At 45.5% G+C, this 25,496-nt stretch overlaps 1 protein-coding gene across 2 annotated transcripts; it reads left to right on the top strand.

Annotated features, from left to right (window-relative positions):
* Positions 1–232: 232 nt before the first annotated feature.
* On the top strand, positions 233–25,496 carry LOC123998079 (zinc finger protein 721-like). Of its 2 annotated transcripts, none has more exons than XM_046302959.1 (10): positions 233–430; positions 2,077–2,234; positions 7,258–8,983; positions 9,354–9,592; positions 9,822–10,001; positions 10,389–10,486; positions 12,872–12,966; positions 15,207–15,355; positions 22,451–22,738; positions 24,359–25,496. In XM_046302959.1, exons 2-10 carry the CDS (start codon positions 2,079–2,081, stop codon positions 24,953–24,955), a joined length of 3,528 nt encoding a protein of 1,175 aa, XP_046158915.1. In that variant the 5' UTR covers positions 233–430; positions 2,077–2,078; the 3' UTR covers positions 24,956–25,496. The 2 variants fall into 2 exon arrangements, with proteins under 2 accessions (XP_046158915.1, XP_046158914.1); XM_046302958.1 differs by having other exon boundaries at positions 234–430; positions 7,255–8,983.

Below are 25,496 nucleotides of genomic sequence, written 5' to 3'. Positions count from 1 at the left end.
TCATTGGTTCGCATACACATGGTGAAAAATCTGTCGATGTGTGCCCTTGAGCAAGGCACTTTACCCTAATTTTCTCCAGGTGCGCCGTCCTATACTATGGCTGACTGTAAGCATTTCACTGCATATGTATGTGACAATAAAACATTTAAATTTAAATGAAAGTTGCATGAACTATCGTATTTGCTACAAAAACTATTGAAACCGAGTTGATAAACAGAACAACAACAATGTAAGTGCTCTGTTTGGGACTTTAGACAGCCATGATGTTGCACCAAAGTCATACGCTAAGTGCGCTCTTTTGTGTAGTGTAGCCGAATGCTATTGGTGTACGGCGTACGAGAGAGCAGACAGCCAATCCGCTCAAGCCTTGTTAACATGTTGGAACAATAACACAACTTGTTTCCTCAAGAGATAACGGCTTCAGTTTTCGGTGAGTTAATTTGTAATTATCTGACTTTGTTTTTTTATGGATGGAATGTGACATCAGTCAGGACAACATTTCTGGGACTGATTTCTGTTTTCACGGAGTCTCAACGGGGGGAGACATCCAACGTTTACATCGAAACTGCAGCCGCCATTACACCACCGAAGAAGTGAATGCCACCCTTCTTCGTCGTTTTTACAAAGCACATAAAATATGTTCAGAGCGACTACTGGCAGACAGTGGTGGATTAGTTTAGCTAACCAGACAACTGACTTGTATTGATAAAGCTCAAACAGTTTTAAGGTGATATTAATCGTGGTAATGTAGCTTAACGTTGCTTGCATTGTTTGTTCGCGGAAATGCTAGCTAGCAGCTAGCTGTCAGACAATACATAAAAGGCTAACGTTATTTGTCTTCCTACAAACATGCAGCTAACTAGTAACGTTAGTTGGTTAAGCTAGTTAAACCCAATCTAAACTTGCCAGTGCCACCAGCGAGTCAGCCGCCCCATAACAACATAGCAAACGGCTAAATTGCTGACCTCCGGGATTTGTCTGTATTACCTTTGGCATTCATTTGGCGCCATTCACTAACTTGTACTGTAATGACACAAGTTAGTGTGAACGTATTGCAATGTGCAGTACTTTAATGTCAGTACACAATTCCACTAATTGGTATTAGCTGTTTTGTGGTATTGTGTTGCATGTTATTTTCTGTAGTTCTGTTGGGGAAATTATAAGGCTGCATAGTAGCCTACAATCATGACCTAATCACGTACCATTGTGGAATATATTATTATTGCCAGAAGATACTCTACCATTCCACATGTTTACACATCTGCACTGGAGTCAGAACGCAATCATGGTTACATTAAGACACTGGAGCCAGCACACGTTATGGGTCGGAAAACGTACCTCAATGTAGGGATGTGATATGCTACTTCACTCCAAATGTTACATTTATTTACTGCTCCATCGAGAAAATAGGAATTATGCAGTAGTCACCGCAGCCATTATGGAATGGCATGTCCACTGAATGACACTGCCATTCCAAATTGGCTGCGGTGGCTACTGCTAGCTAGCATGAGGACGAAAACGGCAGTAGTGTGGTCACCTAGTGTATTTTTTATTAACCCCATCCACTCTCTTCGGGTGACAAAAATCTTTTTTTTTTTAGTTTTTACTGCTTTTTTGTTAAAATTTTGTTACATATGCACACATTCTCTACCTTTAGGAGCACCAAGCGTGGACAAAATAACAATTACCTACTGCCATTTTGTCTGAAAGTTCAAATCTCCTGTCTGACCAAAGCCCAGGCACACGTGAATATACTAATTTCCATCAGTAGAGGGCAATGTTTACAACATGACATCAATCAAACATTTTTACGTCGTTCCCATTTTAAATGAGGACTTGCAAGCATTTATACATTGGGTAATACAATTAAATATAATGATATTTGGATGCATCAGCTGGTGGGGGGATAGGCTACATTTAGGTTATGTTAATAACATATTAGTTAGGATATATTGTAGGGTAATAATTGAGTGCATGTGCTGCTTGCAAACATCAAACAGAACACCCAACCTGAATTGAATATGATCAGTAATGCACTGTTTTGGTCTACATCTCCTCTCTCTCTCCCTGTTGCAGGTATGGCGATGGATAGTGCCGCTGTGTACATGTGCTTCCCCTGCTACCAAGAGTTTGACACCCTGGAGGAGGTGCTGGCCCACCAGCTGACCTGCACCACAGAGAACGTGGGGAGTGGGGCCCCCACCCCCGTCTCCATCCCCTTCCTACAGACTCAGGTAATAGTGGAAGCTTCAAACTCCATGGACATTTTAAACTAAATAGGCTAGGTCTAGAACATTGATAAACAATAACGTTTTATTAAACTTTTCTCATCTTTTCCACATCTAGGCTAAATGGTTCTGGATAAAAGCATCTGCTAAATGGCATATATTATTGTTATTGTTATATTACATTTTATTAATGCAGTAGTGTGTACATTTCATAGTGTCGCCATTGTTGTGCTCAAGGCTTCCCATGTGAATTGGAAAGCCTTGTGAGGCTGAAGCGTAATTCACAGTCCACAAGCGCAGAGCCGTGATAGTCCAGTGGTCCGTATCTGGGGGAGGCACAACCCGACCGCGCTCCTTCAAAGTTCCCAACAAATGCGGCACCAGTTTGAATGTGGTGACGGTTGAAAAATAGCTTGATCCACGCTGAGAATTCAAAAATGAAAGCCAACGGTCCAACACTATAGAACACTGCTGTGCAGACGCGTACATGTTTTGGACTCTGATAAGCACTGTAGCCTACAAAACTGCACTGCATTCTACCAAGTACAAAATTAATTAGATCCTCCGTTAAGACATGCATAACCAGGAATTTTCAGTTCACTGAGACGTATTCCTTTGAGACACAGTTCATCCAAATGTTGTACTGCGTTAAGTGGCAGTTCTACAAAGAAGTCCTACAGAATATCTGCATGTCTGAAAGTTCATGAGAGTGAGAACATTCCATTCCATTTTCTTTGAGTCATAATAGGAAATTAGATGACCAGCACTGTCCTTGTTTTTTGTTTATTTTTGGGGATAAAAATAGATAATACAATATTCAAGTTGGTCAAGAACACATATTTCAAAAACCACCTTACACAAACAAACAAATAATATACATAAAAATATGACAGATCACATTACTTTCTACATCAAATATTGAATTATAATATTAAAATGTACAGATACTTTTTCTGTTACTATGTAATTTGATGGAGTAACACTATCCTTGTTCCACTGTATCGCTACCTCGTAAGGACAGCTACAGTGTGCTCGGAGGTTTAAAATAGTGAGCCGTCGACCGTGAGTGACGTTTACCAGCGTCGCTCTCCGAAACGTGTCCCCAGCCTCCCATGGTGATGGTCTCTTCAAGCTCAGAACCATAAAGCCTGGTGTCATGAGTGACAGGCAGATTGCATCTTGAGTTGCCAGTGGGGAGAGAAAAGGAGCGTGAAAGATGAATCAGTCAGCTCCACCCCTCCTCCTGATGGATGGCTCATTGGCCTCTTCACAGATGAATCAGTCAGCTCCACCCCTCCTCCTGATGGATGGCTCATTGGCCTCCTCACAGATGAATCAGTCAGCTCCACCCCTCCTCCTGATGGATGGCTCATTGGCCTCCTCACAGATGAATCAGTCAACTCCACCCCTCCTCCTGATGGATGGCTCATTGGCCTCCTCACAGATGAATCAGTCAGCTCCACCCCTCCTCCTGATGGATGGCTCATTGGCCTCCTAACAGATGAATCAGTCAGCTCCACCCCTCCTCCTGATGGATGGCTCATTGGCCTCCTAACAGATGAATCAGTCAGCTCCACCCCTCCTCCTGATGGATGGCTCATTGGCCTCCTAACAGATGAATCAGTCAGCTCCACCCCTCCTCCTGATGGATGGCTCATTGGCCTCCTCACAGATGAATCAGTCAACTCCACCCCTCCTCCTGATGGATGGCTCATTGGCCTCCTCACAGATGAATCAGTCAGCTTCACCCCTCCTCCTGATGGATGGCTCATTGGCCTCCTCACAGATGAATCAGTCAGCTCCACCCCTCCTCCTGATGGATGGCTCATTGGCCTCCTCACAGATGAATCTGATGGATGGCTCAGCTCTACAGATGAATCCCTCTCCTGATGGATGGCTCATTGGCCTCCTCACAGATGAATCAGCTGTGGAAACATTCTATAAAACCTAAGTGCCTTATGGCATTCTGGCCCCTGCTCTGCCGTCAGCTGCCTTATTACTACCATTCAGACTTCATTAGCTAGATTATCATCATTTCTGTGTAACATTAAAGGCGACATTGCTATAACAGGGGGTGTTTACATTTCAAATTAATGTAGGCTGCTATTATACAAAACCTTTTTTTTTACTTGTTCAGATCCAGAGAACTGTAATTACATGGAAGAGGTTTAGTAGGAAATTAGAAGCTTTGCTTTTTAGCATTAAAAAGGAAGATGGAAAATTAACACTGTGGTAGAACCACTTTGTAATATGTATGTATTTAATGACATTCCTATTACCCATCTTGCTTACCAAGAGGGACAGGTTAAGTGTTATTAAAAAGAAACTTCAGCAGTGGTGTGCTCCCTCAGTTACTTTAATGACATGTTGACCCATGTGTAATATTTTAGTGCACTTCCTGAGTTGAAGTCCAGTTCTGGAATCGGTAATTAAATCAATTCATTATGGTACAGGCCCCTATACACACTAGCCAGTTTCACTGACCAAACAGGCCTATGGGCCCTGGTCAAAAGTAGAGAACTATAAGGAATAGGATGCTATTTGGGATGTAGACACAGTTTCCTGTCTCAAGTCCTTCTAGGAGACATTGACTCAACCACCAGCGTCACATTGAAAATGCTCTCTCATCAAGAACATGGTGAGACGGTCCGCAGGATGACTTTTTGCCACGTTGGATAAGAACAGTGTCAGCGGCAGTTCAAGTTACATAGTCTGGTTTTATAACTCCGCTCCCTTACTGAGCTAAAACTATTGATTTGTGAGTATTTACTATGAAACTAAATACATCAGACATTACTGAAATTTATTGTAATGGTGATTTAGTTTGTTTGCGGAATCAAAACAAGCAAACAAAAAACATTTACTAAGACTATAGAGATTTAAATATATCCATAGTAGCAGTCTGTTTTCTATACTATACTATACTAAATATATTTCTGCATTTCTCAATTCTAACAATGACAAATGACCAAAAGTAGAAACAAGCTGGTAGTACTCAGTCTAGGCTACTAATAACAGAATGAGCCACAGTGGTGCCTCTGCTTGAATGAAGACACTCCTGAAGGAACACATCATTAACCTCGACCTTGATTGTTCTTATCATCCTAATGGATCAACGAGCAGTTCTCAAACGCCACGGACTGGCCCTCTGAACTCAACTGATAGGCCTGTGGTATTTATCATCGCCCTGCCCCTCAGTCCTTACCCCCCCCGCTCAGAGAAACCCTCCTGACCCCCCCCCCCGGCTCTGTTGATCTGAAGACTGCTCTGTCTGCTCTCATTGACCCCTTACCCCCCCCCCCCTCAGAGAAACCCTCCCTCCCCTGCTCTGTTGATCTAAAGACTGCCCTGTCTGCTCTCATTGACCCCTCAGTCCTTACCCCCCTCAGAGAAACCCTCCCTCCCCTGCTCTGTTGATCTAAAGACTGCTCTGTCTGCTCTCATTGACCCCTCAGTCCTTACCCCCCCTCAGAGAAACCCTCCCTCCCCTGCTCTGTTGATCTAAAGACTGCCCTGTCTGCTCTCATTGACCCCTCAGTCCTTACCCCCCCCCCTCAGAGAAACCCTCCCTCCCCTGCTCTGTTGATCTAAAGACTGCTCTGTCTGCTCTCATTGACCCCTCAGTCCTTACCCTCCCCCCCTCAGAGAAACCCTCCCTCCCCTGCTCTGTTGATCTAAAGACTGCTCTGTCTGCTCTCATTGACCCCTCAGTCCTTACCCCCCCTCAGAGAAACCCTCCCTCCCCTGCTCTGTTGATCTGAATACTGCTCTGTCTGCTCTCATTGACCCCTCAGTCCTTACCCCCCTCAGAGAAACCCTCCCTCCCCTGCTCTGTTGATCTAAAGACTGCTCTGTCTGCTCTCATTGACCCCTCAGTCCTTACCCCCCTCAGAGAAACCCTCCCTCCCCTGCTCTGTTGATCTGAAGACTGCTCTGTCTGCTCTCATTGACCCCTCAGTCCTTACCCCCCCCTCAGAGAAACCCTCCCTCCCCTGCTCTGTTGATCTAAAGACTGCTCTGTCTGCTCTCATTGACCCCTCAGTCCTTGCCCCCCCCCCCCCCCCCCCCTCAGAGAAACCCTCCCTCCCCTGCTCTGTTGATCTAAAGACTGCTCTGTCTGCTCTCATTGACCCCTCAGTCCTTACCCCCCCCTCAGAGAAACCCTCCCTCCCCTGCTCTGTTGATCTGAAGACTGCTCTGTCTGCTCTCATTGACCCCTCAGTCCTTACCCCCCCCTCAGAGAAACCCTCCCTCCCCTGCTCTGTTGATCTAAAGACTGCTCTGTCTGCTCTCATTGACCCCTCAGTCCTTACCCCCCTGCTCAGAGAAACCCTCCCTCCCCTGCTCTCAGAGAAACCCTCCCTCCCCTGCTCTGTTGATCCAAAGACTGCTCTGTCTGCTCTCATTGACCCCTCAGTCCTTACCCCCCCCCCCTCAGAGAAACCCTCCCTCCCCTGCTCTGTTGATCTAAAGACTGCTCTGTCTGCTCTCATTGACCCCTCAGTCCTTACCCCCCCCCCTCAGAGAAACCCTCCCTCCCCGGCTCTGTTGATCTAAAGACTGCTCTGTCTGCTCTCATTGATCCCTCTGTCCTCTGAATACTCTATTACTATATTCCTCTATTGTCATCCCTCATCTGCCTGACAAAAACACTGTTCCTGTTTCATTTGACTATGGACTTTTTCAACAACAACAACACAAGTATTGTCACATACACCACGTAGGTGCAGTGAAATGTGTTCTTTTACAGGGTCAGCCATAGTAGTACAGCACTCAAATGATTTTTTTTACCTTGTCGGCTCGGGTATTCAAACCAGCGACCTTTCTGTTACTTGCCCAACCTTATAACTGCTAGGATACCTGGTTGCCTGTGATGGTATTGCTATCCAGTACTGCCATGGAAACAAGTTTTCTCAATTTGACACCAAAATATATTGGCGTTTTCGTTCACTCATTATTGTCCAGACTGGTCAGCTTCTGTTTTGTCTTATTTTCTCACATTCTCTTTTTCTTTCCCTCTCTCCAGCAGCAGATATATACCGAGCCCATTGCTCCATCGCCTGCCCCTCAGACCAAGGACAGTTTCTCGTCTGTGCTGCTCAGCTCTGGTGCACCAGGTCTGGCCATGGCTAGCCCAAATAAGCCCTCAGGAGACACGCCCAAGATCCTGTACCAGTGTGGCGACTGTGACGCCCTGTTCCACTCCCTGATCCTCTGGCAGCAGCACCGCAAACATGGCCAGTGTCTTCAGACCAAGGCAGGACCCACCCAACCAGGACCAGAAGAGACCGGATCTGGATCAGAACTGGCCCCAGAGGGAGGGGGGAAGCACGGTCAGGCTGAAGTGGAAGTGGACCTGGGTCCAGATGAACCGTACAAACCAAACTCACCGGATGACCAAGAAGGAGGAGGGGGCAGAGGAAGGGGTAGAGGGAGAGGAAGGACTCAGGAGAGGTCACAACAAACCCAGCAACAGCAGGATGTAGTGAAGTCTGAGCTGCCAGCAGACAAAGAGGAGGATGGGATGAGTGTAGAGGACACATCAGCCACCCTGGATCACACGTATCTGCCAAACACCACCAACAGAGGGCAGGAAGGAGGAGAGGAAGAGCTAGAAACAGAGAGCGTAGGGGAATCCACTGAATCTAAAGCCTCTGAGATCCAGGCTCAGGCAGCTCATACATCTACAGCAACCCAGTCTGCACCAGACAGCCAGTCCATCCAAGACTGTGCTCCCTCCCAGGACCCCCCAGACCGCGCTCCCTCCCAGCACCCCCCAGACTGCGCTCCCTCCCAGCACCCCCCAGACTGTGCTCCCTCCCAGGACCCCCCAGACCCTGCTCTCTCCCAGGACCCCCCAAACCCTGCTCTCTCCCAGGACCCCCCAAACCCTGCTCTCTCCCAGGACCCCCCAGACACTGCTCCCTCCCAGGATCTCTCAGCTGATAACCCTGGGGAGGAGCAGACGTCCTACTACTACAGGATGAAGGCAGCCAAGAAGCTCAAGCCCCCGTCCAGCCTGCTGTGTGTGGACTGTGGCTCCAGCTTCGGCATGGTGTCTGAGCTGGTCACCCACCGTAAGGCCCAGCATGGCCTCAAGGAAGCCCTGCACCACTGCACCGTGTGTGGGGAGAGCTTCCTCAACACCACCCTCTTCCTCTACCACCGCAAGCAGCACAAGGAGAAAGGCAAGGAGGAGGTCACACAAACCCAGGCCCATGGAGGACAGATGCAGGATGCAGATTACCAGTATTACAAAATACTAACACTGCAGCAAGAGGTGGTGGAAGAGATGGTGGAAGAGTCTAAAGAGGAGACAGTTGGGGTGGTGGATTCCCAGAACAATGGAACTGAGAAGCAGAACCGGGATGGAACCCCATCTATTTCCACTGTCTCTACCTCTGCTCTGGTTAAGGTGGTCCAGGGCCAGAGTTTCCTGTGTGCCCAGTGTGGAGCCAGCTTCACTAAAGGGCCAGAGCTCAGTTCCCACCGTAGGGACAAGCACGGCCTGAACGAGCCCCTCCACCACTGTTCCCAGTGTGGCCAGAGCTTCATGAACACCACCCAGTATCTTTACCACCGACGCCAGCACCGTGGGGAACCAGGGACTGGGGCAGGAGCAGCCACAGCCCTCCAGGGAAGCCCCCGCGCCCCAAAGAGGATGCTGTCCCCCCCTGCCGCCTCGTCCAGTGCTGCGTCAGGCTCACCGGCGAAAATACCTGCTATCAGGATACGCAGCATCAACGATCTCAAAGGTAGGTTCAACCCGTTGGCAGCTGGGTTCAACCCGTTGGCAGCTGGGTTCAACCCGTTGGCAGCTGGGTTCAACCCGTTGGCAGCTGGGTTCAACCCGTTGGCAGCTGGGTTCAACCCGTTGGCAGCTGGGTTCAACCCGTTGGCAGCTGGGTTCAACCCGTTGCCAGCTGGGTTCAACCCGTTGGCAGCTGGGTTCAACCCGTTGGCAGCTGGGTTCAACTCAATGGGAAGACTTAAGTCTGCTGTAAGGGTGCCAGGAATCATAACTCATTCCAATCCATACTGAATATTGCTACGTTTCACTATTGTTTAAGGTTATTTTGACGGACCGTCGCTAGTTTCTGACCATGCTCTCTCCTCATTGGGCAGAGAACAAAGACCAGGGTAAAGAGGTGAATCCAGTCATCCTTAAGGAAGAGCAGGAGGAGAATATTGTAGTGGGGGAACAACTGGACACCAACCTCCCTCCTCCAGCCAAGCTGATGCAGGACTGGTCCCGCACCCCTCTCCCCCACGTCTGCCCCCACTGTGGCCAGACCTTCACCCGCAGGGGGTTCCTCCGCGCTCACGTCTTCAGCCACACCGGAGAGAAGCTCTTCACCTGCAAGGTACTGCTAGACTGGACATGTGTTCTATTGAAAATGCTGTGAAATATTGATGTAAATGACTGAAACTAGTTGTGTATCAACAAGTAGCAGGAGTTAGTTAGGAGCAGCTTCCTATTATATACTGAATGTTTATTTTTCTGTTTAATCTATGTGACGATGTGAAATAGCGATGTTGTACTGGGCTTCCGTCAATCAAATTCATCCTCGTTCTTCTTCTTGGTTAATTCAGGTGTGTCAGAAGTCGTTTGCGTCCTCTCCCAATCTGCTGCGCCACAGCCTGACCCACATGGGCACCAAACCTTTCCCCTGCTCCGTATGTGGCAAGCGTTTCTCCCAGCCGGGTGTCCTGAAGAGGCACGGCCTCACCCACAGCCAGCCCAAATCCCGCCGTCGCAGGTCCCGATGGAAGGTCAGGCATGGAGGGGGGGTCACTGCACCCTAAAGTACACTATTCCCTATGTGGTGCACTACTTTCTGGTCCCCATTGGGGTCTGGTCCCTATTGGGCTCTGGTCCTCACCGGGCTCTGGTCAAAAGTAGTTCAATATGTAGGGAATGCAGAGCCGTTTGGGACACAGCCCCTGGTTTACCTGATTGTTTTTAGAATGTCTTACAATCCCCTGAGAACATCTCTGAACACACCACAGAAAAGTCCTGTAGAGCCACAGCGTGAACAGGGTTTTGTTCCAGCCCAATCGGGTGTGTTGATGCTGGGCTGGAACAAATATCTGTACACACTGAGACAGGCTGTTAGTTGTTTCCCCTGATGTTGTGCTGTGTCAATGACATCCCTGCAGAAGAGGACACCAGAGGGGGAGGATGGAGAAAGCCAGCTGTTCGCCTGTCCCAACTGCACTGCTTGCTTCCAGACTGACCCACAGCTGCAGGAGCACAGGTATGGCCGTGACTGGGCTGTGACTCAATCAAATGTGCAGGTTGAAATCAACCCCAAAGTCCTGTTTCACAGAACTAGATTAGACAAGGAACACATTTCAATGTGTGAGTTACCTTGATTGGACCCTGCTTGTTTTACAGGGAGAAACAAACACACCACGGTACTGTATTTACAGTGACAGTAGAGCATAAGACTGGACTGAGAACAGGAGATGTGCTACACATAACCCAAACACAGGCCGGACCCTGTTCCTACACAGGCCGGACGCTGTTCCTACACAGGCCGGACGCTGTTCCTACACAGGCCGGACGCTGTTCCTACACAGGCCGGACGCTGTTCCTACACAGGCCGGACGCTGTTCCTACACAGGCCGGACGCTGTTCCTACACAGGCCGGACGCTGTTCCTACACAGGCCGGACGCTGTTCCACAGGCCGGACGCTGTTGCTACACAGGCCGGACGCTGTTCCTACACAGGCCGGACGCTGTTCCTACACAGGCCGGACGCTGTTCCTACACAGGCCGGACGCTGTTCGCTACACAGGCCGGACGCTGTTCCTACACAGGCCGGACGCTGTTCCTACACAGGCCACAGGCCGGACGCTGTTCCTACACACAGGCCGGACGCTGTTCCTACACAGGCCGGACGCTGTTACACAGGCCGGACGCTGTTCCTACACAGGCCGGACGCTGTTCCTACACAGGCCGGACGCTGTTCCTACACAGGCCGGACCCTGTTCCTACACAGGCCGGACGCTGTTCCTACACAGGCCGGACGCTGTTCCTACACAGGCCGGACGCTGTTCCTACACAGTGGGGGGATTTAGACAGAGTTGTTAACATAGAGACAGAGATGCCTCAGTGCCCTTGAGCCCTCGCCAGCGATGATTGACAGGCGGGCGGTGGTAAATTAAGATAACGATAAAGGGTAGGACGAGAAAGCAATGGAGACAAGACAGACAGGCTGAGGAGCTAGAGGTGGGGGATGCGGGGAGGAAGGAGGTGAGGCAGGAGAAATGATCCGGGGATCAAAAGGAGGGCGTGATCAGGGAGTGAATGGAACGTTACCCTTGAACTGCTTGCCATTGTGTAGTTGGGGTGAATCAGGAAGTCCCAGCGTCTCTGAAAGGGGACAGTTCATATCCCTACACCCCCTCTCATTAGCGAACACTGGGGGGTGTGAAGACCTGGACTGAAGCTTTAAGCTTTAATTCTCAGGGTCATCTTTGCCTGAAATATTGATTCCTATTGTCAGCCCTGTGCAGAGGGATGATCGACCAGAGAGTTTATATAGGGCTATAAGTGGTCCATAGCACACACACTATGTTTACCATCTAATATTAAACGATGGGGTTAAGTACTTTACAAATTCACTATCAGTCATGAATTATATATAGAACACAATGTATTTTTCAGTGATTCATAATCATTATTTCTTTATCGTTGCCAAGGACATTGACTCAGCTGCTTGTAATGCATTGGCTAGTGGCGAGCACTAAAACACCTGCTAGCCAGGGTTGATTAGTGGAATCTGAGGGTTAAAACCCAACAGTACACATTTTTATTGTAACCCTGGACAAACACACCTGATTCAACTTGTCAGCTAATCATCAAGCCCTCAATGAGTTGAATGAGGTGTGTTTGTCAAGGGCTACAACGAAGCTGTGTACTGTTGGGGGTACTGGAGGACCAGGGCGAGGAAACACTGTGCTAGTCATCAAACACAACACTGATCCAGCCAGTTAAATACATCCCAGTGGTTCTCCTCCCTCTCCTTCCCCAGGGCTATATCCTGCCATTATGGAATGTACAAACATAGGCTCTCATATCTCATCACACACTGAAACCACCCGTTCACCTGCAGCCGTTGTATTTTTGACACACCTAATGACTCCGTATTGAACCTTTAAAAGGCTTAACAACATGGCTAAGCACACAGGTCTGGAGGTAATCCTAATACTGTGACACTAAGGTGATATCCAGCATGTGGTTGTGTGTGTTATTCCTCCTCTGTGGATGAGGATTACAGTGGGCCATTGAAGCGTGGCTTACATGCATCTACAAATGACACACTGCAGTGTTAGTAGTACCAGTCAGCTGCTGCAAATATTGTTGATAATGGTGGTGCTCCTTTTGTCCCTTTTCCTCACAGCTTTAATTCTTTCTCAGCTTCCAAGAAAAACATGTTGCTCATTGCAGTACTGTATTAATAGCCCTAGTTTTTTATAGATCTTTGTTTTTACCCCTCTTTCATTTTTTTGCTCTGAAAAAAAACCCCAAACATTTATTTTTCTGTAGTAATTTATTCAGAAGTGTATTATTAACATTAGTTGTTGTTTACACTTCTTTCCCTTTTCTCTTCCCTTCATTGTGTTCTGTCCATCAGACTGCTCCACACCAGCCACCCGTTCCCCTGCTCTGTCTGTGGAGAGGCCTTCAAACGCAGGAAGGAGCTGGACCTGCACTCCCTCATTCACGAAGGTAGCTCCTCCCCTCTCCTCTCAGCTGCCCTGTGTGTCTGTTAAGCATTGGACGAGAAAGAGAGACCAGTGCCTGTATCCATAAAGCGTCTGAGTAGGAGTGCTGATCTAGGATCAGTTTAGCCTTTTAGATCATAATGAATTAGATTATAAGGACAGTAGTGATTATGTTATACTGAGGCAGAGATTGTCGAGCGTAGGTCTTTTGGAGCATGCCGTTGCATGGTTTGCTAACTATCTGTCTGATAGAACTCAGTGCACTCAATTCGATTGGCTCATGTTTGTTAAATTGTCTGTATGTAATGGTGTACCCCAGGGCTCTGTACTTGGTCCCCACTTATTCACTATTTTATATAAATAATTTAGACAAAAATGTGCAAACTGCACAACTTCACTTTTATTCTGATGATATTGTTATTTATTGATGTCATCTCACACAAAACATTTCCAGAGCATGAAAACTGCTTTTTATACTGTTCAACATACCTTGTGTCAATTGAAGAATATCCTCAATACTGACATAACTAAACAAATGTTGTTTTCTAAAGCAAGAATTATTACTACTTATTACTACCTGTCAGGGCAATGAGATTAAGACTGTAACCTCATAAATATCTTGGAAGTTTATTTGATAATGGCCTCTCTTTTAAATTGCATATTTGGGATATTTGAAGTTGGCATTTTATTTTAAGAATAAGGCCTGTTTTTCTTTTGAAGTCAGAAGGAGGCTAGTATTAGCTACATTTATGCCTTTACTAGACTATGGAGATATTTTATATATGAATGTTTCCGCTCAGTGTTTGAGATCAACTGACACCCTTTACCATGGAGCATTGAGATGTATTTTAAACTGCAAAACCCTTTCTCACCACTGCACTTTATATACCAGGGTTGGCTGGCCTTCTCTCGTCACTCGTAGGCTCAGTCACTGGTATACTGTTTTTTACAAAGCCATTTTGGGTTTACTACCATTTTATTTGGGCATTTTTATTGTTCGGAAATGTGGTGAGTACTCTCCGTTCACAGGAATTTATTCCAAATGTCCAAACTGAATTTGGTAAAAGGGCTTTTAAGTACTTTGCGCCATTGGGTTGGAATGCCTTACAAAATACTTTTAAACTGGAAGAACTATGTTATAATTAAGTCTGATTTGATAGAGCAGTCTGACTGAGTGATGGTAGGCACCAGTAGGCTCGTAAGCATTAATTCAAACAGCAATTTAGTGCGTTTTGCCAGCAGATCTTCACAATGGTTCAAGCATTGCGCTGTTTATGACTTCAAGCCTATCAACTCCCAAGATTAGGCTTGTGTAACCGATGTGAAATGGCTAGCTAGTTAGCGGGGTGCACGCTAATAGCGTTTCAAACGTCACTCGCTCTGAGACTTGGAGTAGTTGTTCCCCTTGCTCTGCATGGGTAACGCTGCTTCGAGGGTGGCTGTTGTCGATGTGTTCCTGGTTCGAGCCCAGGTAGCGGCGAGGAGAGGGATGGAAGCTATACTGTTACACTGGCAATACTGAAGTGCCTATAAGAACATCCAATAGTCAAATGTATATGAAATGTATTTTATTTTTATTTCACCTTTTATTTAACCAGGTAGGCTATTTGAGAACAAGTTCTCATTTACAACTGCGACCTGGCCAAGATAAAGCAAATCGTATAGAGAGAAATATTCCTATAATAACTGCAACCTAAAACTTCTTACCTGGGAATATTGAAGACTCACGTTAAAAGTTCTCATGTTCTGAGCAAGGAACTTAAAAACGTTAGCTTTCTTACATGGCACATATTGCATTTTACTTTCTTATCCAACACTTTGTTTTTGCATTATTTAAACCAAATTGAACATGTTTCATTATTTATTTGAGGCTAAATTGATTTTATTGATGTATTATATTAAGTTAAAACAAGTGTTTATTCTGTATTGTTGTAATTGTCATTATGACAAAGAAATAAAATGTAAAAGATTGTCCGATTTTAATCGGTATCGGCTTTTTTTGGTCCTCCAATAATCAGTACCTGCATTGAAAAATCATAATCGGTCGACCTCTAGTAGGGACAGGAGGGGCCTGTGACCAGGGCCTGTGACTGTCTAAATACACACTCAATCCATACATCCCTGTCCTTTCCATGTTTAGTGTATTTCAATTGATTTCATGTACAGTCTCGAAACACTATTTGGAATGTGATAAACACTCATTTAGAAAGTAATTAACTCTTCCTGCCCACCCCATCTCTCCAGATAAGGAGCCAGTGTTGTGCCCCCACTGTTCCTCCCAGTTCTTGAACCAGTCAGTGTTGGACATCCATCTGCAGCGCTGTACCAGCTCAGAGGAGGACAAGACTGTGGGCCGTGGCCGGGGACAGGGACGGGGACGCTCCATGGGACAGGTACACTGGCCGCCTACTCTATACTAGTTATTCCTTATATAAATGGCTACTGTAATAGTATGATGCCTTATACACATGTCTACTGTAATAGTAGAATACCTTGTAAACTCAGCAAAAAAAGAAACGTCCCTTTTCAGAACCCTGTCTTTCAAAGATAATTAGTAAAAATCCAAATAACTTCACAGATCTTCATTGTAAAGGGTTTAAACACTGTTTGCCATGCTTGTTCAATGAACATTCAAAAATTAATGAACGTGCATGCACCTGTGCAATGGTCATTAAGACACTAACAGCTTAAAGACGGTAGACAATGAAGGACACAGTTATGAAAACTTAGGACACTAAAGAGGCCTTTCTACTGACTCTGAAAAACACCAAAAGAAAGATACCCAGGGTCCCTGCTGATCTGTGTGAATGTGCCTTAGGCATGCTGCAAGGAGGCATGAGGACTGCAGATGTGGCCAGGGCAATAAATTGCAATGTCTGTACTGTGAGACGCCTAAGACAGTGCTACAGGACGGACAGCCGATTGTCCTCGCAGTGGCAGAGCACTTGTAACAACACCTGCACAGGATCGGTACATCCGAACATCACACCTGCGGGACAGGTACAGGATGGCAACCACAACTGCCCGAGTTACACCAGGAACACACAATCCATCCATCAGTGCTCAGACTGTCCGCAATAGGCTGAGAGAGGCTGGACTGAGGGCTTGTATGCCTGTTGTCTGGTGAGGACCTGCCTTACATCACCGGCAATAACGTCACCTATGGGCACAAATCCACCGTCGCTGGACCAGACAGGACTGGCAAAAAGTGCTCTTCACTGAGGAGTCGTGTTTTTTTCTCTCCAGGGGTGATGGTCGGATTCGAGTTTATCGTCGAAGGAATGAGCGTTACATGGATGCCTGTACTCTGGAGCTGGATCGATTTGGAGGTGGAGGGTCCGTCATGGTCTGGGGCAGTGTGTCACAGCATCATCGGACTGAGCTTGTTGTCATTGCAGGCAATCTCAACGCTGTGCGTTACAGGGAAGACATCCTCCTCCCTCATGTGGTACCCTTCCTTCAGGCTCATCCTGACATGACCCTCCAGCATGACAATGCCACCAGCCGTACTGCTCATTCTGTGTGTGATTTCCTGCAAGACAGGAATGTTAGTGTTCTGCCAAAGCCAGCGAAGAGCCCAGATCTCAATATCATTGCGCACGTCTGGGACCTGTTGGAACGGAGGGTGAGGGCTAGGGCCATTCCCCCCAGAAATGTCCGGGAACTTGCAGGTGCCTTGGTGGAAGAGTGGGGTAACATCTCACAGCAAGAACTGGCAAATGTGGTGCAGTCCATGAGGAGGAGATGCACTGCAGTGCTTAATGCAGCTGGTGGCCACACCAGATACTGACTTTTACTTTTGATTTTGAACTCCACTTTGTTCAGGAACACATTATTCCATTTCTGTTAGTCACATGTCTGTGGAACTTGTTCAGTTTATGTCTCAGTTGTTGAATCTTGTTATGTTCATACAAATATTAACACATGTTAAGTTTGCTGAAAATAAACGCAGTGAGAGGATGTTTCTTTTTTTGCTGAGTTTATATATGGCTACAGTAATAGTATGGCACTGTATATATATGTCTACTGTAATAGTAGAATACCTTATCTTATCTATATTTGAGGTCGACCGATTATGATCTTCCAACGCCGATACCGATTATTGGAGGGCCAAAAACAGCCGATACTGATTAATCAAATTATTTGTATTTATTTATTTGTTTATATTATATATATATAATATATATATATACTGCTCAAAAAAATAAAGGGAGCACTTAAACAACACAATGTAACTCCAAGTCAATCATACTTCTGTGAAATCAAACTGTCCACTTAGGAAGCAACACTGATTGACAATAAATTTCACATGCTGTTGTGCAAATGGAATAGACAACAGGTGGAATTTAAGGCAATTAGCAAGACACCCCCAATAAAGGAGTGGTTCTGCAGGTGGTGACCACAGACCACTTCTCAGTTCCTATGCTTCCTGGCTGATGTTTTGGTCACTTTTGAATGCTGGCGGTGCTTTCACTCTAGTGGTAGCATGAGACGGAGTCTACAACCCACACAAGTGGCTCAGGTAGTGCAGCTCATCCAATATGGAACATCAATGCGAGCTGTGGCAAGAAGGTTTGCTGTGTCTGTCAGCGTAGTGTCCAGAGTATGGAGTCGCTACCAGGAGACAGGCGAGTACATCAGGAGACGTGGAGGAGGCCGTAGGAGGGCAACAACCCAGCAGCAGGACCGCTACCTCCGCCTTTGTGCAAGGAGGAGCAGGAGGAGCACTGCCAGAGCCCTGCAAAATGACCTCCAGCAGGCCACAAATGTGCATGTGTCTGCTCAAACAGTCAGAAACCGACTCCGTGAGGGTGGTATGAGGGCCCGACGTCCACAGGTGGGGGTTGTGCTTATAGCCCAACACCGTGCAGGACGTTTGGCATTTGCCAGAGAACACCAAGATTGGCAAATTCGCCACTAGCGCCCTGTGCTCTTCACAGATAAAAGCAGGTTCACACTGAGCACATGTGACAGACGTGACAGTCTGGAGACGCCGTGGAGAATGTTCTGCTGCCTGCAACATCCTCCAGCATGACCGGTTTGGCGGTGGGTCAGTCATGGTGTGGGGTGGCATTTCTTTGGGGGGCCGCACAGCCCTCCATATGCTCGCCAGATGTAGCCTGACTGCCATTAGGTACCGAGATGAGATCCTCAGACCCCTTGTGAGACCATATGCTGGTGCGGTTGGCCCTGGGTTCCTCCTAATGCAAGACAATGCTAGACCTCATGTGGCTGGAGTGTGTCAGCAGTTCCTGCAGGAGGAAGGCATTGATGCTATGGACTGGCCCGCCCGTTCCCCAGACTTGAATCCAATTGAGCACATCTGGAACATCATGTCTCGCTCCATCTACCAATGCCATGTTGCACCACAGACTGTCCAGGACTTGGCTGTCCATCCACCACCTCATCAGGAGCATACCCAGGTGTTGTAGGGAGGTCATACAGTCACGTGGAGGCCACACACACTACTGAGCCTCATTTTGACTTGTTTTAAGCACATTACATCAAAGTTGGATTAGCCTGTAGTGTGATTTTCCACTTTAATTTTGAGTGACTCCACATCCAGACCTCCATGTGTTGATAAATTTGATTTCCATTGATAATTTTTGCGTGATTTTTGTTGTCAGCACATTCAACTATGTAAAGAAAAAATAATTTAATAAGAATATTTAATTCATTCAGTGTATATATATTTGTAATAATGACAATTACAACAATACTGAATGAACAGTGAACACTTTTATTTTAACTTAAAATAATACATAAAAAATCTATTTAGTCTCAAATAAATAATGAAACATGCTCAATTTGGTTTAAATAATGCAAAAACACAGTGTTGGTAAAGAAAGTAAAAGTGCAATATGTGCTATGTAAAAAACTAACGTTTTAAGTTCCTTGCTCAGAACATATGAAAGCTGGTGGGTCAATATTCCCAGTTATTCAATATTCCCAGTTAAGAAGTTAAAGGTTGTAGTTATTATAGGAGTTATGACGAGTCGACTATTTCTCTCTATGCCATTTGAATTTCATATACATTTGACTGTTGGATGTTCTAATAGGCACTTTAGTATTGCCAGCCTAATCTCAGGAGTTGGTAGGCTTGAAGTCATAAATAGAGCTGTGAAGCAAGCATTGCTAAGAGCTGCTGGCAAACGCAGTAAAGTTTGAATGAATGTTTACGAGCCTGCTGCGGCCTACCACTGCTCAGTCAGACTGCTCTATCAAATCATAGACTTAATTATAATATAATAAACACAGAAATTTGAGCCATTGGTCATTAATATGGTCAAATCCGAGAACTATAATATCGAAAACAAAACGTTTATTCTTTCAGTGAAATACGGAACTGTTCTGTATTTTATTCAACGGGCGGCAACACTAAGTCTAAATATTGCTGTTACATTGCACAACATTCGACGTTATGTCATAATTATGTAAAATTCTGCCAAATTAGTTCGAAACGAGCCAGGCGACCCAAACTGTTGCATATACCCTGACTCTGCGTGCAATCAACGCAAGAGAAGTGACACAATTTCCCTAGTTAATATTGCCTGCTAACATTAATTTATTTTAACTAAATATGCAGGTTCAAAAAAATATCCTTCTGTGTATTGATTTTAAGAAAGGCATTGATGTTTATGATTCATGCAACGATTGTGCTTTTTTTCGTGAATGTTTTTTTGTTAAATCATCCCCCGTTTGGCGAAGTAGGCTGTGATTCGATGATAAATTAACAGGCACCGCATTGATTATATGCAGCACAGGACAAGCTAGTGAACCTAGTAATATCATCAACCATGTGTAGTTAACTAGTGATTATGTGAAGATTTGTTTTTTTATAAGATATAAGTTTGACGCCAGCTAGCAACTTACCTTGGCTCCTTGCTGCACTCGTGTAACAGGTGGTCAGCCTGCCAGGCAGTCTCCTCGTGGATTGCAATGTAATCGGCCATAAAAATGCCGATTTACCTATTGTTATGAAAACTTGAAATCGGCCCTAATTAATCGGCCATGCTGATTTTAATCGGTCGACCTCTAATATATATGGCTACTGTAATAGTAGGATCCTACTCTACACTAATTGTACCTTACATGGCTACTGTAATAGTATCATAGATTTAGCCGGTGGTAACTTGTAGAATAGACACCGGCTGGAATGTGGTTTTAACCTGTCAGCATTCAGAATAAGACCCACCCGTTGTATAATTACGCAATAAGGGCCAAGAGGGTGTGGTATATGGCCAATATACCATTGCTAAGGGCTGTTCTTAGGCACGACGCATCGCGGAGTGCCTGGATACAGCCCTTAGCCGTGGTATATTGGCCATATACCACAAACCCCCGAGGTGCCTTATTGCTATTATAAACTGGTTACCAATGTAATTAGAGCAGTAAAAATAAATGTTTTGTACAACCCTCTGATATACCACGGCTGTCAGCCAATCAGCATTCAGGGCTTGAACCACCCAGTTTATAATACCTTTTATAAACTGGGTGGTTCGAGCCCTGAATGCTAATTGGCTGACAGCTCTGGTATATCAGACCGTATGACAAAACATTTATATATATATATGGTGAAATCCCTGAGCAGTTTTCTTCCTCTCTGGCAACTGAGTTCGGAAAGACACCTGAACAAATTCTTATATGTATACAGTGCCTTGCGAAAGTATTCAGCCCCCTTGAACTTTGCGACCTTTTGCCACATTTAAGGCTTCAAACATAAAGATATAAAACTGTATTTTTTTTGTGAAGAATCAACAACAAGTGGGACACAATCATGAAGTTTCCAGTGCAGCAAACTATCCATTGTTGTAACACAACAATGTGGAAAAAGTCGAGGGGTGTGAATGTGTGAAGGCACTGTATAGACATAGATACTGTAATAGTAGGATCTTACTCTACACTAGTTCTACCTTATAGAAATAGATACTGTAACAGTAGAATCTTACTCTGCAGATACTGTACCTTAGATACTGTACCTTATAGATACTGTAATAGTAGAATCTTACTCTACACTAGTTATAACTTATAGACATGGATACTGTAATAGTAGAATCTTACTCTACAGATACTGTACCTTATAGACCTAGATACTGTAATAGTAGAATCTTACTCTACACTAGTTATACCTTATAGATACTGTAATAGTAGAATCTTACTCTACAGATACTGTACCTTATAGACCTAGATACTGTAATAGTAGAATCTTACTCTACACTAGTTATACCTTATAGATACTGTAATAGTAGAATCTTACTCTACACTATACCTTATAGACATAGATACTGTAATAGTAGAATGTTACTCTACACTAGTTATACCTTATAGACATGGATACTGTAATAGTAGAATCTTACTCTACACTAGTTATACCTTATAGACATGGATACTGTAATAGTAGAATCTTACTCTACAGATACTGTAATAGTAGGATCTTACTCTACACTAGTTATACCTTATAGACATGGATACTGTAATAGTAGAATCTTACTCTACACTAGTTATACCTTATAGACATGGATCCTGTAATAGTAGGATCTTACTCTACACTAGTTATACCTTATAGACATGGATACTGTAATAGTAGAATCTTACTCTACACTAGTTCTACCTTATAGACATGGATACTGTAATAGTAGAATCTTACTCTACACTAGTTATACCTTATAGACATGGATACTGTAATAGTAGAATCTTACTCTACAGATACTGTACCTTATAGACATGGATACTGTAATAGTAGAATCTTACTCTACACTAGTTATACCTTATAGACATGGATACATGTAATAGTAGGGTCTTACTCTACAGATACTGTACCTTATAGACATGGATACTGTAATAGTAGAATCTTACTCTACAGATACTGTACCTTATAGACATGGATACTGTAATAGTAGAATCTTACTCTACACTAGTTATACCTTATAGACATGGATACTGTAATAGTAGAATCTTACTCTACAGATACTGTACCTTATAGACATGGATACTGTAATAGTAGAATCTTACTCTACACTAGTTATACCTTATAGACATGGATACTGTAATAGTAGAATCTTACTCTACAGATACTGTACCTTATAGACATGGATACTGTAATAGTAGAATCTTACTCTACACTAGTTATACCTTATAGACATGGATACTGTAATAGTAGAATCTTACTCTACACTAGTTATACCTTATAGACATGGATACTGTAATAGTAGAATCTTACTCTACAGATACTGTACCTTATAGACATGGATACTGTAATAGCAGAATCTTACTCTACAGATACTGTACCTTATAGACATGGATACTGTAATAGTAGAATCTTACTCTACACTAGTTATACCTTATAGACATGGATACTGTAATAGTAGAATCTTACTCTACAGATACTGTACCTTATAAACATGGATACTGTAATAGTAGGATCCTTTCATCTTTTCTTCACTAGTTATTCCTTATACATGTGCCCCTCCCTCTCTCTTGCCATCCAGGTGGAGTGTGATATGTGTGGTCATTGTTGTATGACCCAGGAGGGTCTGGACCTCCATCGGCTGTCCCATACGGGCCAGACCCCCCTGCGCTGCCCCCTGTCCCCCTGCAGACGGCGCTTCGCCTCCAGCTCGGCCCTCGGGGAGCACATTGTGGCCCACTGCCAGGGGACTCTGGGGAAGGGCCGCGGCTCCAAGAGGTTCCACTGCCAGATCTGTGGGAAGGACTTTGCCTACACCTCCACCTTCAACGTCCACATGAGGATCCACACCGATGAGAGGCCCTTCGAGGTAAGGGGGTGGGGAGGTGGAGATGATTGATTGATTGTGTGTGTGTGCGTGGTGGGTTATCTACTGCACACGACTGACGTTCGTTATGGTGTGTCAAGGGATCAATTAGATTGTCACATTTTTTAGCAGAAGAGGCCGCCTGGACAAGACTTTGGTCGTGGTTGTGCCTTTTATTGTTTCATTCACTTCTCACTTCCCCCCTGCTGCTCCCCCAATGGACATTCATCCTGCCCCACCCCCCAATGGAAATGGATCATTGTTACAGTTGTAAATATGTATACTAATACTAATACACTCATCTAATCATCTCATCTAAAACATACAAGCTGTGGTCACCCCAGTGTATTATGCCCGATGGTGTCCTCCCTTCCTCTACACTTCCTATGATTAATGAGTGGGGCTGAGTTAGAGCCTGCCATCTCCCTCTGTGTTACTATTCTGGGACCCAGCGCCACAGGGCACCGCCCGCAAAGGCAGGAATGCCCTAAACACAAGACCAACCAGCCTCTGCTCATTGTGGCACAATTTCCAAGGCTTCTATAGTTCAATAAAAATGTAATCAAAGCTGTAAAGTTATTGGTGAGAATGTCCCTGCCGATTCCCTTTGGTTCTACTAATGGTAGGCGTTGTCTCTGTGGTCATTCAGTATGGCAGACAGGTAGGTAACACTGCTGTGTGGAAAAAGATGAATGTCCTGCAGTAGTAGTGCAGCTCTGTTCTGTCAGCTTCTTTTTTTCTCTTCAGTCCCCTGTGTCCCTCTTTCTGTTCTTTATCTCTACCTACCATTGTCCTCTGCCCTCCCTAGATCTCTCGCTCTCTCGCGCTCTCTCTCGCTCTCTTCTCACACATTGATTTTCGACCCCTCCTATTCTTCTGCCTCTTCAGCCAGAAGTGCTGTGTCTACAAATTTGGGGAAGTGTTTCAGAAAATATTTTTTCATAACAGTTTTCAAGATATGAAATCTAGAATTTTAATGTCCGCTCTTCTCCTCTTGTCCTTGTTCTCTCGTTATGTTTTCCAATCCTACCCATCCTTCTCCCCTCCACTCTTCTTCCTCCTATTCAACTTCTCCTCCCTCTTTCTTTCCTTTCCTCTTCCCCTTTCTTCACTCTCTCCTCTTCCCCTTTCTTCACTCTCTCCTCTTCCCCTTTCTTCACTCTCTCCTCTTCCCCTTTCTTCACTCTTTCCTCTTCCCCTTTCTTCACTCTTTCCTCTTCCCCTTTCTTCACTCTTTCCTCTTCCCCTTTCTTCACTCTTTCCTCTTCCCCTTTCTTCACTCTCTCCTCTTCCCCTTTCTTCACTCTCTCCTCTTCCCCTTTCTTCACTCTCTCCTCTTCCCCTTTCTTCACTCTCTCCTCTTCCCCTTTCTTCACTCTTTCCTCTTCCCTTTCTCTTTCCTCTTCCCCTTTCTTCACTCTCTCCTCTTCCCCTTTCTTCCTCTTCCCCTCCTCTTCTTCCCCTTTCTTCACTCTCTCCTCTTCCCCTTTCTTCACTCTCTCCTCTTCCCCTTTCTTCACTCTCTCCTCTTCCCCTTTCTTCACTCTCTCCTCTTCCCCTTTCTTCACTCTTTCCTCTCTGCCCTGTTTGTCCCCCACATGTCCCCTCCTCCTCCTCTCTCAGTGTTCTACGTGTGGGAAGCGTTTCCGCCAGCTGCCCCACCTCAAGGACCATGAGCGTATCCACAGCGGCCTGCGGCCCTTCTGCTGCTGGGTGTGTGGTAAAGCCTTCAGTGTGGCCGGCCGTCTTACTGAGCACGCCCGCATCCACAGCGGAGAGACGCCCTACACCTGCCACCACTGCCCCTCAGCCTTCCGCTCACGCTCCAACCTCGACAAACACATCCGTCTCCACGACGACGGAACGGGTGGAACCACGGCCAACGACGTAGAGGCGGAAGGGGCGAGGGTGCTCTTGTCTACAGGGACAGGATTGGGTGGCGAGGGGGAGTCGGCGGTGCAGACCATTCTGCTGGTCCAGTCGGATGGAACCACAGAGGGGGTGGTGGTGCCGGCCGTGCCCGTCTCAGAGCACTCCTCTGGGGCTATGTTTTCTGGGCAGGCTGGGTCCTCCCAGGTGGTGTTCTTGGGTGGTCAGGCCATCTCTGTCCCCTCCCTGTCAGCCATCATGGAGGGACATGAGATCCCCTCGGTCACTGTGGTAGATCGACAGGACGTACCACACACCATAGAGTTCATCCTAGAGGAGACCATCTCATAGAAGGGACTGTAGAGGAGGAAGAGGGTAGAAAGGAGAGGGTTTGTGATAGAATGTATTAGAGACTGAGACTGAGTTAGACTGAAAGATGGTAGGATTTTCAGTTAGTCAAGGTGAAATAAAAAATAAATAAATAGTGTTGAGTTAAATCAAGATGTATAGTTTTTGCTGTTTCCTCAGTGCCGGGGCTATTCTTGTTAAATGGACCGAGATATTGTTTCATTTACTTGATGATCTACATATGAATTGATTTTAACAGAGTTTAGTGAAGGATTGGATGTGTCGCCCTTAAGCTTTGAGAGGTGCTTCTTAGTTCGGAAGAGCAGAATGTTGAAATCGTACAGCGAAGCCAGTGAAGCAAGCAGCAGTTGTATGGTAAAGCATTTATCCTGTTTACAATGAGAAGTTGAAAGAAAAGCTGATTGTAAAAGTATTCCCAGAGTGTGTACCGTCAATATTATTTAGAGTGAGTTTTATCAGGGTTGGACTTGAGTCGCCCATAAAATGTCCTCTGTGTTCTTTTTAATAAATTCTTCAGCTTTCA

Source organism: Oncorhynchus gorbuscha, linkage group LG15 (genome assembly GCF_021184085.1).
Source record: "Oncorhynchus gorbuscha isolate QuinsamMale2020 ecotype Even-year linkage group LG15, OgorEven_v1.0, whole genome shotgun sequence".
Classification (NCBI taxonomy): domain Eukaryota; kingdom Metazoa; phylum Chordata; class Actinopteri; order Salmoniformes; family Salmonidae; genus Oncorhynchus; species Oncorhynchus gorbuscha.
This window is presented reverse-complemented; position numbering and strand designations above follow the sequence as displayed.